At 43.2% G+C, this 12569-nt stretch overlaps 1 protein-coding gene across 2 annotated transcripts in view; it reads left to right on the plus strand.

Moving 5' to 3' along the window:
- CDKL5 (cyclin dependent kinase like 5) overlaps positions 1-8313 on the plus strand; it is a 130778-nt gene extending 122465 nt beyond the window's left edge. For both annotated transcript variants that reach the window (XM_059493898.1, XM_059493899.1), the window contains one exon: positions 741-8313. In XM_059493898.1, coding sequence (XP_059349881.1) covers positions 741-1124 — 384 coding nt within the window. In that variant the 3' untranslated portion in view covers positions 1125-8313. The remainder of the gene's footprint in view (positions 1-740) is intronic.
- The last annotated feature ends 4256 nt before the right edge of the window (positions 8314-12569 follow it).

The following is a 12569-nucleotide window of genomic DNA, read 5'->3' on the forward strand; positions in this document are numbered from 1 at the left end:
TGAACTTAGGCTTCCCCAGGTTCTTGTTACCCATTTTCAGTAACTCTGTGTCACCATTCACCTTCAGCCTGCTCACCAGTGAAAGGAGCTGTGGGAGACTGGAGCTGCCTATCACCCAGCTGCCAGCAAACAAAATATGTAACTTCTGAGTTCTGCCAGACCTCCCTTCAGTGCAGATGGTTACTCAAGACTCACTCCAACCCTAATTTATGTTCACCACATTTTTAAGAACTTCTATTTCTGAAATCTGTTTCTCATAAAATGTGGCTGAGGTTCTTAAGTTAATAGCAGACAGCTGGACAGCTAATGCAATTTTCTGTGCCTGCATTTTCAAAGGAAACAAGGACAAAATAATTGACGGGGGCAATATTTTCTGAGGGAGAAAAGGTTCCATCTTTTCAGGTAGCTGAGAGATTGGACTGTGATGAGAAGACATTTTCTCAGGTGTGAAGTCATAGCTTGGAATGAAATATATCAAACAAGTATGAACTAAAAGTGAAGAAGTCCCATAAAGTTAAAGATGTTCAGTTTAGGCTATGACAGCTTTTTCATGGGAGGTCTACTACTTTTTCATTCCGGCTACTGCTATTGTGCTAGAGTGGAGTAGGGTGGAAATGGGGGTTGGTCCTTCTGTCGCAGCTGGGAGTCATGGCTGGAGGCCGAATTGAGCGGATTTTCCGGTTGTGGCTAGAATGAGGCCTGATAGGGGTGGTGATGCAGCTTTTCTGCGTGTCTTTCAGAGCCAGCCATTAAAATCTCTTCGGAAGCTCTTGCACCTCTCCTCAAACCACCCCGTGGCTGCCGAGCCCCGCTTCCAGCCCTTACCCAGCCAGCCAGCCAAAGCCTCCTTTCCCGAAGTGCGGATCCACCCCATGAGCCAGAGCTCCAGCAGCGGCAGCAGCGGCGTGCGGCCGGAGGCGCCGGCGAAGAGCCGGCCCACACTGCAGATCCCCAGCCAGCTGGAGCCCACCTGGCACGTGTCCCCCGTGGCCCGCGCCGGGAGCGACGGGCCGCCCTACTCGGACCAGCTGCCGGCCAAGGGCGGCCAGAACGGGCACAGCTACGGCCGCGCCAACCGGGCGCGCATGCCCAACCTGAACGATCTCAAAGAGACGGCCTTGTAGGGCACCCAGCCAAGAGACCAGCACAGGGGTGAGATCAGCACAGGGGTGCTCTGGTGATGGTAGGACTGCATTTTCAGCTGTATACAGGTGTGCAATATGTGCGTGTGGAGCGATGCTGTTCAGCACCACGAGAGAGTCAGGGATTTACAGGAGCACGAGTGGAACTGTGAGTTACCAGTCATCAGAAATGTCACTGGACGCCAGGCAGAGTGTGCCGGTCAGGGAGAAAAATGCGTTGTCATTTTCTCTCATTTACATTCCAGCTTAGTGCACATCTCTGTCTGAAAGCTGGGAGACTTCTGGTATGTATTGGCACTTCAAAGGGTGAAAACATTGTCTAGGCCTATGCCCTTACTACATTTTTTGCTGCCTAGTTAAAACAGTGGGGTTTGTGTGATAAAAGTGTATCCCTGTTAAGGGTTTAAAGTTAAATTATATGTCTTAAATTTGTTTTTTAAACTTCCATATTTGATAGGATTTGTAATATTTATTTATGATGACCTAATATCGTACTGTTATAATCATATCTTTTATGTTATAATGTAAAGTTATTTTGAGCTGTTTGAAACATTGTGAAGCAGTGCAACAGCTACAGTAGTTTCTATAAAAAACTAACAGTAACATTTATATATTGCATCAGGAGTATTTTATTCTATATATAAATATATATATATATAAATGGAAAATAACTGTCTGTTTTTTAAATATACTCATTTAAAAGAAAAGTATTGTTATGACACTATCTGCCATATTTTTTATACATTTGTGATATAAAGTGCAGTATTATACTTCTAATAAAAGGAAGCTGAATATGGATATAAACGTGACTGTAACAGTATGGATCTTGCTTGGCTATGAGAGCCCAGTATTATAGGCATTATTGGTAACAAACAAAAGACAAAATTCGATTCCAAGCTTTATTATGGGCTATTTTGTTGGAAGTACTGGCTAAATGTAAGAGACTGCAGAACTGTACAGTAATCTAAATGTGGTATGTTCTCCGCTGTCCTTAGCTTTCATAGTAATATTAATGGGATTTCTGCATCTGCATCAAGAGCACAGAGCCCCAGTACCAAATTTTTGTTTCTTCTAAAGAGATAACGTGCCCCATTACTACAAGCAAAAGCAGGTGCTCTTCCACTTAATAGCAGGGGTGAAAACCAAAGAAACACAGCATGAATTGCAAGTGAAATGCAAAACTTTGACACTTAAGCATAGCATGGCACTGCAGATCATGGTATAAGCTTTTATGCATATGTGTATTTTACATCTCTAGCAATCTATTAACTAATAAGATAAACACTGTATTAGAATTTAAACTACTCTTGCACTTTTTATTATATTTCAGGATATATTTAAAGCTACAAATCTGATATTTGGATACTGAGGGAGAAGGTTGCCATGCAACTTGATTTCTCCTTAGGTCTTACTATCCAAATATTCCCATACCCAGTTCAGCTACCAGTCTCAGCAAAATACTAGATCTTGGGCTCCAGTCTCCTGTACAACACAGTTAAAACTGCCTTTACCTTGGTGAATGTCAAGTGTAGCAAATACACACCCTGATTCCTCTGTTGCTACCAGTAAAGTAAATCAAAGGTGAGCCAGCAGGAGTCAAAAGAGTTATGCCAGTCTAAACTTTGTGCAATAAGAGGAGAGCCAGGCCTGTAGTGTCAGAACAATACAATCTTTCCTTTTTAATCACATTAGTTCCACTCCATTACTCTGCAGCATACTTTGTTTTCTAGATGCTGTCCTCGTAAGACACCTGTACTTGCAAATACACTGTCTTTTCTAAAAAGAGATTAACCTGAATGTAAATTGAATGATTTAGCCATAGATGAAGTTAACAGAAGCAGCCAGGCAGTAAAAGCTGAACTTCCAACTTGGATAACAATGCAAACTGGACATGCTGTTCAGTACCTCTTGAGTCATACCAAAGTTCTAACAACAGCAAATTCGGCACCACTACTGTAAAAATTGTTGTCAGAAAGAACAGTGTGGAAGGATGTTATATCAGTTTTGTCCAGGACTAAAAATAAGTCCTCTAAATTTGAAAAATTAAAAAATAGGAATTCTTCCTGTGTCAATTGCCTGCAAGAAATATGCATGTGATTTTTCTGTAGCTAGATATGATATATAATATCTCTCTATATATGATATATGCACTGTATTGATATATCATATATATAGCATATATAAATACAATAGACATGAAAGGGTATTCAGTTTTTTCTAAGTTCAGTGGGCATCCAGGAAAGATATTGTGATATTTACTTGTCGTCCCTGTCAGAGTTTAGCAACTTATTTTAGCAGTCTCTGTTAGATTCATTGCTTGGTCACAGCTACATGAGCCCTTTTAGCCCTGCTTTGAAATGGGCTGATGGCACTGAAATCCCTCACAAAGCACTGCCTGAGAGACTGGGGCTCTAGGCAGGGCAGTTTGAATGTCTCTTTTATGGCAACAGAGCTGGGGAAGGGCCTGGAGCACAAGTCTTATGAGAATGGCTGAGGGAGCTGGGGGTGTTTGGTCTGGAAGAGGGAATCTCAGAGGGACCTCACTGCTCTCTACAAGCCCCTGAAAGGAAGGTGTAGCCAGGTGGGGATCAGCCTCTTCTCACGTGTCTCAGTGAAAGGATGAGAGGAAATTACCTTCTGTTGTGCCAGGAGAGGTTCAAATTGGATATTAAGGAAGAAAAGATCACTGAAAGAGTGTTCAGGCATTGGAGTAAGTTGTCCAGGGATGAGGTGCAGTCACCAACTCTGGAAGTGTTTGAGAGTGTCTGGATGTGGCACCTGGGGATATGGTTTAGGGGTGACTGGGGTGGTTGATGGTTGGACTGGATGATCCTAAAGGTTTCTTCCAACCCTGATAATTTTGCATTCAGTCTCACAGGGAATATTCAGTCTAGACTCTTCTGTGCTTTGTGGATATGTATCCTTTTGCTTCTGCAAGGTTTTTAGCTTGCTGGTAAGATCCTCATGCTGGGGATGATGGTACTGGGCTATATGTGGTTGTTATGATTTCTAGCAAGGAAAAATGTTTCTAAAGGATTTTTTTTTTCCTCCCTACCCATTAAGTTAAATCAGGGTGATCCCTGACTGTACATATAGCTGTTTAAAGTAGTTAGCAAATCTTCAAAGGTGACCCAAGGAATGTTTGAGTATTTGGTGGCCCATATTTACAGAAACTTGTTTCTACTTCATACTGCATTTTTCTCTTGAATTCAACAAACTGTAGTATCTTTCAGTTGAATACTAAATTGTGTTGAATGTATGTAGTATTCTCTTTCTTCTGTTGGAAAGAAGTTCCAGTAGCTCGGCCAGCTGGTGCTGGGATGAATTCTGTATTTTTAACTTGGTTTAGCTTCCCAATACTTAGAATATGGCTAATGTAATTTTGTCGAGATTTTCAAAGGAGTCTTATTATAGTGACTGAGATTTTCTGACTTAATAAAGAGGAAGAGAATTACAGAACAAACTCTTTTGTAAGTGTGAGCTTTCCTTTGCACTGGTCTGTGAGTCCTGTACTATATGCTCTATAGATTTATTTAGTATAAAGGATCCTAGTTAAACTGTATTTTATTCTTTAGCAATCTTTTGCCTTATGGCATCACTGATGATGTGAATAAAAAAGAAACTACGTTTCAGAAATTACCTGTAGTAATTTTGCAGAACTCAAACTGCCTACACTTGTCTATATGTTTTAGTTATAGCTCTTGAGCTCTTTCTAACTGAAAAAAAAGCACCTTAAGGTCATCCTAACTGACATTGTCTAAGTGTCTAAGCTGTTGTTTTAAACTGCAATGTGAATGTGTTAACTTAGAACAACATCTGTTTTCAACAGTCCTGGCCACAGAGAGCAGTCCCTTTGACCTATTCTCTGCTTTTTGCTCAGTTTATTGCAGTCCAAGCTTCATTGCCCCTCTGAGAGGTTGCAGGAGAGCACTGGGCAGAGTTCTTGGCAGGAAGTCAGTGATCCCAGATTTGTCTCCTAAAACATTCCCCAAACACCACTTGTTCTTTTAGATCAATATTAAAGCAGGCTTCAAACTTCCAAGTGCGTGAGGCATCCTCAGATCATCCTTTGGCTTGTCACCTTTCTCTCTACCACACCAACTTGTTTCTGGGAGCAAGGCTGGAGAGACTCTTCAGGAAGCAGTGGCCTGTGGTAGCCTCTTTCCCTTCCTTGTCATTACAGTTAGATCTCTTAGGAGATCAATCTCACTTGTTTAAACAGCCTTTTCTTTTTTTCTTCAAAAAAGATGAAGTGTTAGCTGAGTAGATTCCTAGGTTCACCCAGATAAAGCTACGTATTCTCAATAATTCTGTAGATCTCCCATTAAGAACACAAGGGACCTATGGGAATACAGATTATACAGCTCTGGAAGCACTGTTGTGACCTAGGTAGCTAAGGTAAAACCTAGCCACTCTAAAGAAGAGCTGTGCTCTAGAAGTACTGGGGTTTTTATTAATGTTTCTTTTTTTTGTTGTCTTGTAATGATTTATTAGTGAGACATGCTTCAAAATACTTGCATGTAATTAATTCTGTATGTGCTGATCACTGTCAGAGTAGAGCTGGGAGAATATTTGCATCCCAGTCACACAAAGAGTGTGAAAAGGATAGCCATATATGATATACTGCAAATTGTGGGGTGGCAATGAATGTTTTTTTTTTTCCATTCCAGCTACCATGCATGCTACATCTGTTAGTGGGGTAATATCCCAAACAATGCATCTAGGCTGTTGTTCATGTGAGTAGGCCCGCCATTTGAAATGGGAGTGCCACAGGAGATGGCTGGAAAGGTGATGTGCCCTATGTAACCCTTTTTGAATAACCTCCAAATCAAAACACTATTTAAGAACAGGTGCCTTTCCCTACACAGCTCTTTCTAATGGGATCATGATATTAACCATTCCTTAACTGGGTTTGTAATGAATGAGGAAAAAAGCCATTTAACTTCTGGCCTTTTTTTAAAAGGGTTGATTTGAGTAAACCCTTTTAATATAACAAAACTTGGAAGTTCTAGATGTTGGCACCTGTTTCAAATGGTCAAGCAGCAGCAGTGCATCAATGCTCAGGCTCATCAGGCAAGTGAAGGCTTGTGCTGTACTGAATGTTGTACTGAAAACAGAAGATTCCTCATTTTGCAACCACAAAGCAAATTTCATTAAAATTAGCAAAGCAGATTTTATAGGAGATCCTCTTTCAGTTGTAAGCAAAAAGCTGTGTTAGGTCATCTGTTCTCTCAGTGGAGTGTCTTAACAACTACCACATGAGACAGCACAGGTAAATCTGATGGATTAGGTCTGCATTTTACTTGTTCTGAATTCTGCTTGGAGACAGATTTGTGACCTTGTGTGCACCAGTTGTTTGGTGCAAAAGCTGGGGTTTGTGGAAGATGCATGTGAAGTGTGAGAGGACTGGCCCCACTATGTTTGGATGCTTTCATTCCACCAATCAGATTGCCTCTCAGGCTCTTTCAGAACATAACAAAATATGCAGCCGGGCAAGAGTGACTCTTGAATTGTGGCCCATGGGCCTGAACATGGAATTTGTGTCTTAGCCTAAGAATGATGACGCATCTCTTGTCTTCTCTGCAAGGCAATCTACCTCCTCTCTCTTGCAGAATGTGGTTGATGTTGGGTTTGTTTATTCTGAGCTTATTATTGACTCCAAATTTTGAAGAGACATCTAAAAAGATTCTTCCTTTAGGTACTGTTAGCAACCACGTAATTAAATATTGTTGGGCCTTCATCTGAAATACTTCTGAAACCTCCAAGCCATCTGAGCTCTCTCTCTAGAATCCTAGTGCCATCCTTTGCACTGCTTTGCAGTCTTCCCTCGGCCTTCCCCTTGTGGTTCTCAAATATTGCAGTTGCCTTGTTCTTTGTTGTTTCTCTAGTGCAGATTTTCAGGGAGTTAGAGGCCTTATCTACTACTCCACCCTATTTGCTGTTTTACTCAAACAGCTATCCTTAGACTTGCTCAGGATTTCCTTCATTTTAATTTTCCATTTCATCTGGGTGAGATACCTTACCTCATTGTGCCCCCACCAAAACTCACTGCCTGCCAGGCTTTTTCTTCCACCAGGTCTCTGTTTTCACAGGGCATTGTTTCTCTGGATCTGTTCTGAGAAATGCAAGGTGGCATCTTAATTGTACAGGCGTGGAAATGCTGCATTGTAAAGTAGCTGCTGTGTGTCAGAGCTTTCCATTAGCATAAAGATAAAGCATCTACATAGCACAAGGTGGAAGCTGCTGTTCAGTTTTCCTATAGGATATGAACCTCTTGGTGTAAACTCCTGACATGTAAATCCAGTGGCAGAGTTTTTAACTCTTTAGTTACAAGGCAAAACTTTAAGCATAGGGAACTGTCTTGACCTTCCTTTTCTTTTTTTTCTTTTCTTTTTTTTTTTTTTTTTTTTGCTAGTGCACATCTTAGACTTGTACTACTGAAGGATTTGACTAATTGAAAGAAGTAAGTTTATATTTGGGTTATTTGGACCAATAAGCAAAAATCTTCCCAGAAATGATAATTTTTTTGGAAATTCTATGCAGGCATCTTAAAATCTGATTAATCTGATAAGGAATTCCGGGACTGCTTAGGTCTCCACTGTGGAATGTTTGATTTTAAATTTGTGACATTTGGAAGAAAGAAAAAAAAATCAATTTAGGATTTTTTTTTCACTATCTGCCAGTACAGATGAGCAGGCTGGGGAGGCAGCTTTCAAAACTTATAAATTTATGGATAAGATTCCCTGATGTTTTTAACAGCTATTAAAAATCTAAAGCGCACAAACTTTTGAATCTACCGTGCTTTCTGTTGTGGAAGGGATATGTTGTGGTATTAGCCTTTTTAATCCTGGAATACAAATTGATTTTAAAATGTGTTGAATATTTAAGGATGACTTCATGCAAGTTAATAAACCATTTGTAAAGTGTTTGTATACAACCCTTTGTATCATGTTGTTGGTACACCTTACCAAATTTTTTTTGAGCATGTATTCCATTCTTTACTTCTGTACAATTTCTATTGTTGCTGTAAATATTCTAAAAGAGAAAAAAAAAATCCTGTGGTAACCTTAATTATCAGCATGGAAATGGTTAATTTTTACTGAGCACAATGTATTTTTGAATGGGCCTTCCAAAATATGTCTTTAATAAAAATGCAGATTTTGCACTAGAACCCTGGCACTGTTCAACAGCTGATGTTATTCCTGACACATCTCTTCCAGAGCACCTCTCCATATGTTAGCTTGGCTCATGTGAGTGGAACGGACCAGAACCAGGACTCCTGTGCCCAGTGGGTCACTGCCAGGTCCTGGCTGACTCCCCCATCTGAGAGGCCACTTGTGTCTCTCCACAAGCCTCATGTTTCCATGGGATGTTTCCTCCACAGGGCAGCGTCTCTGAAGCACCTTGTTGGCCACCATTCCTCTATTCTCATTGCAGGATGGATTCTTCCTTTCAGGGCAGGAATGTCTGCTGCTCTCTTTTTTGAACAGTACCAGCCCACTGAGCCCTGAGCAGGCACCACCAGAAATTAAAAGGCCCTGAAAGTTTCCAGCCCACAGTCTTTGCCACAGGAGAAGTGTCATGATGACATTTCGTCGTTGTCACATGTAAACTGAGACACTCCTAGGCAAATGTTGAGGTGTTGAGGTGTCAGCAACAAGAGTTTTTGATGGCTTTCTCTTTAATGTATCCTGGCTATGAGGCTTTTTTGTTACTGTGTACAGCTTTAAAAAAGCTTTGAATATTTCCGTGCTAGTCTCTTATTCCTTGGGGTAATTGGAAACAAACTGAGTATGGACCACTTTTCCTGGGCCTCCCTTCTTTCCCTCTGAGCTCCAGCAAGACTTGCTGAAAGCCGGACTTGCACTCTGTTAGATCTCTCTGAAACAGCTGCCTGATGTGTTGTGCAGCAACCACAGCCTTAGTGAGACCAGGCTGCTGCCAGTGCCTGCACTGAGCTGTGCCCATCACCTCCCCAAGAGGGAAACTTCCAGCCTGAGCTAATGGCTTCAACTTCCACCAGGAAAAGCACTCCAGCATTTTAATATTTCCACCCAGAAATGGGGTTGAAATGCATTTCCTTGAGGTGCCCAGTGCTCTGGGGACTTAGTTTAACTCTTAAAACCTTACTTGGCTCTTACTCTTCCAACAATCTAGTTTAGTAACCTCTTTTCTGTACTCCCTGAAGAGCCCCAGAAACTGGAGTGGCCATCTCCCTGAAGAGGTTGAGCACCTCCATGTGGTATCCCCAGTGTAGTCAGTATTAAACCCCCATGGGATGGAGGGCAGAGTGGACATTTTTCTCTGGATGGAAGTGAAGGGATAATTCTCCATGTTCCTGCATTCCATTAAGATGAAGGAGCTATTGACTTACAAATGAAGTGGCTGGTCTGGAGGCCTGAGGCAGTCTCTGATCAGGTAACTTAGCATGGGTACAAACTTCTCAGCACCCTTTTGTTCCCTCGCTTCTCTCTACGCATCCCATTCTGAAAATCCAGGCCATAAAACTGAAAGCCATTCTTGGTCCTACTTCCTATTTCAAACCCCTTGTGTTTTATGCAGCTGCAAAGCCATACATTGGTCTCCCTGTCTCTGCAGGATTGTTTAACATCCTTGTCAGTGGGATTGAGTGTGCTCTCACCAGCCCCTGTAGTGTGGTTGACATGCTGGAGGGAAGGAAACCCAGCCAGAGGAAGCTGAGCAGGCTTGTGAGGTGGGCCTGTGCCAAGTCCATGAAGGTCAACAAAGCCAAGTGCAAGATCCTGCATGTGGGTCGAGAAAGTCAAAAGAAATACAGACTGGAGGAGGAACAGATCAAGAGCACCCCTGAGGAGAAGGACTTGGGGCTGCTGGTGGATGAAAAGTTCAGCATGAGACAACAAAGTGCAACTCCAGCCCAGAAGGCCAGTTGTATCCTGGGCTGTATGGAAAGCAGTGTGGGCAGCACGGTGAGGGAGGGGATTCTCTGCCTCTGCTCTGCTCTGCTCTGCTCTGCTCTGCTCTGCTCTGCTCTAGTGAGATTCCATCTGGAGTGCTGTGCCCAGGTCTGGGGCCCCCAGTGCAAGAAAGATGGGAACCTATTGGAGCATGTCCAGAGTAGGGTCACTCAAATGTTCACAGGGCTGGCACGCCTCTCCTATGACAACAGGCTGAGAGATTTGGGCCTGGAAGAGAAGGCCCTGGTGAGACCTTCCAGTGCCTACAGGAGGCTGCAGTAGAGCTGGAGAGGGACTTTCACAAGCACACATAGGACAAGGGGGATTGGCTCTGAGCTAAAGGAGGGCAGCTTTAGATTAGACAATAGGAAGAAATTCTTTACTGTGAGGGTGGTGAGGCACTGGGAGAGAATGCCCAGAGAAGCTGTGGACTCCCCATCCCTGGAGGTGTTCAAGACCAGGTTGCATGGGGCTCTGACCAGCCTGGTGTAGTGGAAGATGTCCCTGCCCATGGCAGGGAGATAGGAGCTGCATGATACTTAAGGTTCTTTCCAACCCAAACCATTCTGTGATTCTATGATTATGAGGCAGCTTTTGTATTTATGTAATTGTACTTCAGCTGGTGCTGTCTCACTTTCATGATGGTCTCAGTCACACTGTTACTCCAATGTGCTGAATTTATGCAGAAGTCAAATGCAATTCTGAAAGCATTTTAGGACCACTTAATTAATTAAGCCTCTCAGCACTCTTTATATAAGAGGCAGAGGTTAAGTGAATTTCTAGAGGTCAATTAGCAAGTGAGCTGCATGGCAAGGATCAGAACAGAAACTCCTGCTTTAGCAGGAGCAATTTAGTTGCAAGTCAGAAGTCCCTTCCCAATGCAAGTGGAGAAGTGAACTGCAGACAAAGGACAGGACAAGGCAAGAGGCAAATGAACTGTGAAATGCACTGTGCTCCATCTTACATATTGCCATACATTTCAATATAGAAAAAGGTCTAGTGATTTCTTTGAAGATGGGAGGCTGGAAGAGTGATAACACAGGTCCTTTCTACCTAGAAAATATTTTTTCCTCCAAGGGTTTATTATATCCTCTTTGTAGGATCACTCATGTGACAATATATAATTTAGAGTGGTGCCTTGGTGTATAATGGCGTGTGGTTCATCCATTCAGGCTGTACATTAAGCCTGTCAGCTCTTCGAAATCTCACAGGAGCTTCTGGCCTTTGCCATTGGGTGCATTTCCAAAACCAGGCAAGTTAAAAACTCTGGACTGTTCACAGGAGCTCATCAGAGGCCAGTCACAGACAAGGCTTTAACTAGCTACAGTCAAGCTTTGGGGTGATACAAATACTCACCAGCTTGTGCCCAGTTCATCCTTCTGCCCCTTGCAGCCCCCTCTCCACTCCTCAGTCATGCAGGAAAACATCAGCACCAAGGCTCCTTCCCCCACTACCATCCATCAGGACATGGAGCTGCCTGTGCTGCTTTTAGGGCAGGGAGAGCTGTGTGTTACATGTTGGTAACTGCATCCAGGGCCTGGAAATGCTTCAGCTTTCAGTGTTGGTGTTAGCGAGACGAGAGCTGTGCTGGCTGCTGGGGAGCCCTTGTCTCCCTGCTGCTGGATGTGCAGTGCCTCCAGGGAGGCGCTACACCATGCTGGTCCCACAGCTTGGCTGCTGAGGAAGTGCCTCGAGCTCAGTGGATCCTCTCAGCAGAGCCTGCTTTGACTGTTCAGCATTGAGGGAACCACACAGTGATTTCTTAGTGAGAAAATGTGTCCCTAGACCAATTTGTGGATAGGCAAAAATCCCTCCCATGGATGAGGAGGTGGGAGGGAGGCAAGGGAGTGCTGGTGTATAGCAATCATCTCAGCAGATGGGAATTGGTCTTTTTTACATCTCTGTAGACTTCATACTGTTAGTTAGTGGAGCAGCTTTCAGACTTGCCAGAAGAGCTTATTTCCCTGAGAACTATTATTTGCCTCTAAATACAGAATAAAACAAGGCAGAAATATCTGCTCTCACAAATGAATGTGATTAATTGCACAGCTATCCAAAAGCTTTTCCCATGTTTTTGGTCACATCTCATTTGTTTTTAGTCATATCTGAACTCCTGCCCTGCACACTGAGCATTCACCTCTCTGTCCATAGGGATAAGGAGAGGACGGGACAGGCAGACAGGCTGCCTCAGTGCCACTGTCTTCGTGCCTCTCCTCTCTTCTCTGAGACAGTTCAGATTCTCTTGCTGTGGGTCTTTGGGATGGATGCACAGATTGTTGGAAAACAAGGAAAAGGCCTCTGGTGTCTGCCAGGTTTGAGCTGCAGGTGTGTGGGAAGGCAAACCAAAGCTGTCACTCCAGAGCTCCCCACAACCCTCCCTCATGGGAGCTGTGGGGGCTACAGGTCCCACCTAGGCTGGGCCGGGCTGAGGCAGGGACATGAACTTTGGTGATTGGGCTGTCACCTCTGGAGGTGGGTTCATCATCCACAC

The sequence above is a fragment of the Ammospiza nelsoni genome, chromosome 2, assembly GCF_027579445.1.
Source record: "Ammospiza nelsoni isolate bAmmNel1 chromosome 2, bAmmNel1.pri, whole genome shotgun sequence".
Taxonomy (NCBI): Eukaryota; Metazoa; Chordata; class Aves; order Passeriformes; family Passerellidae; genus Ammospiza; species Ammospiza nelsoni.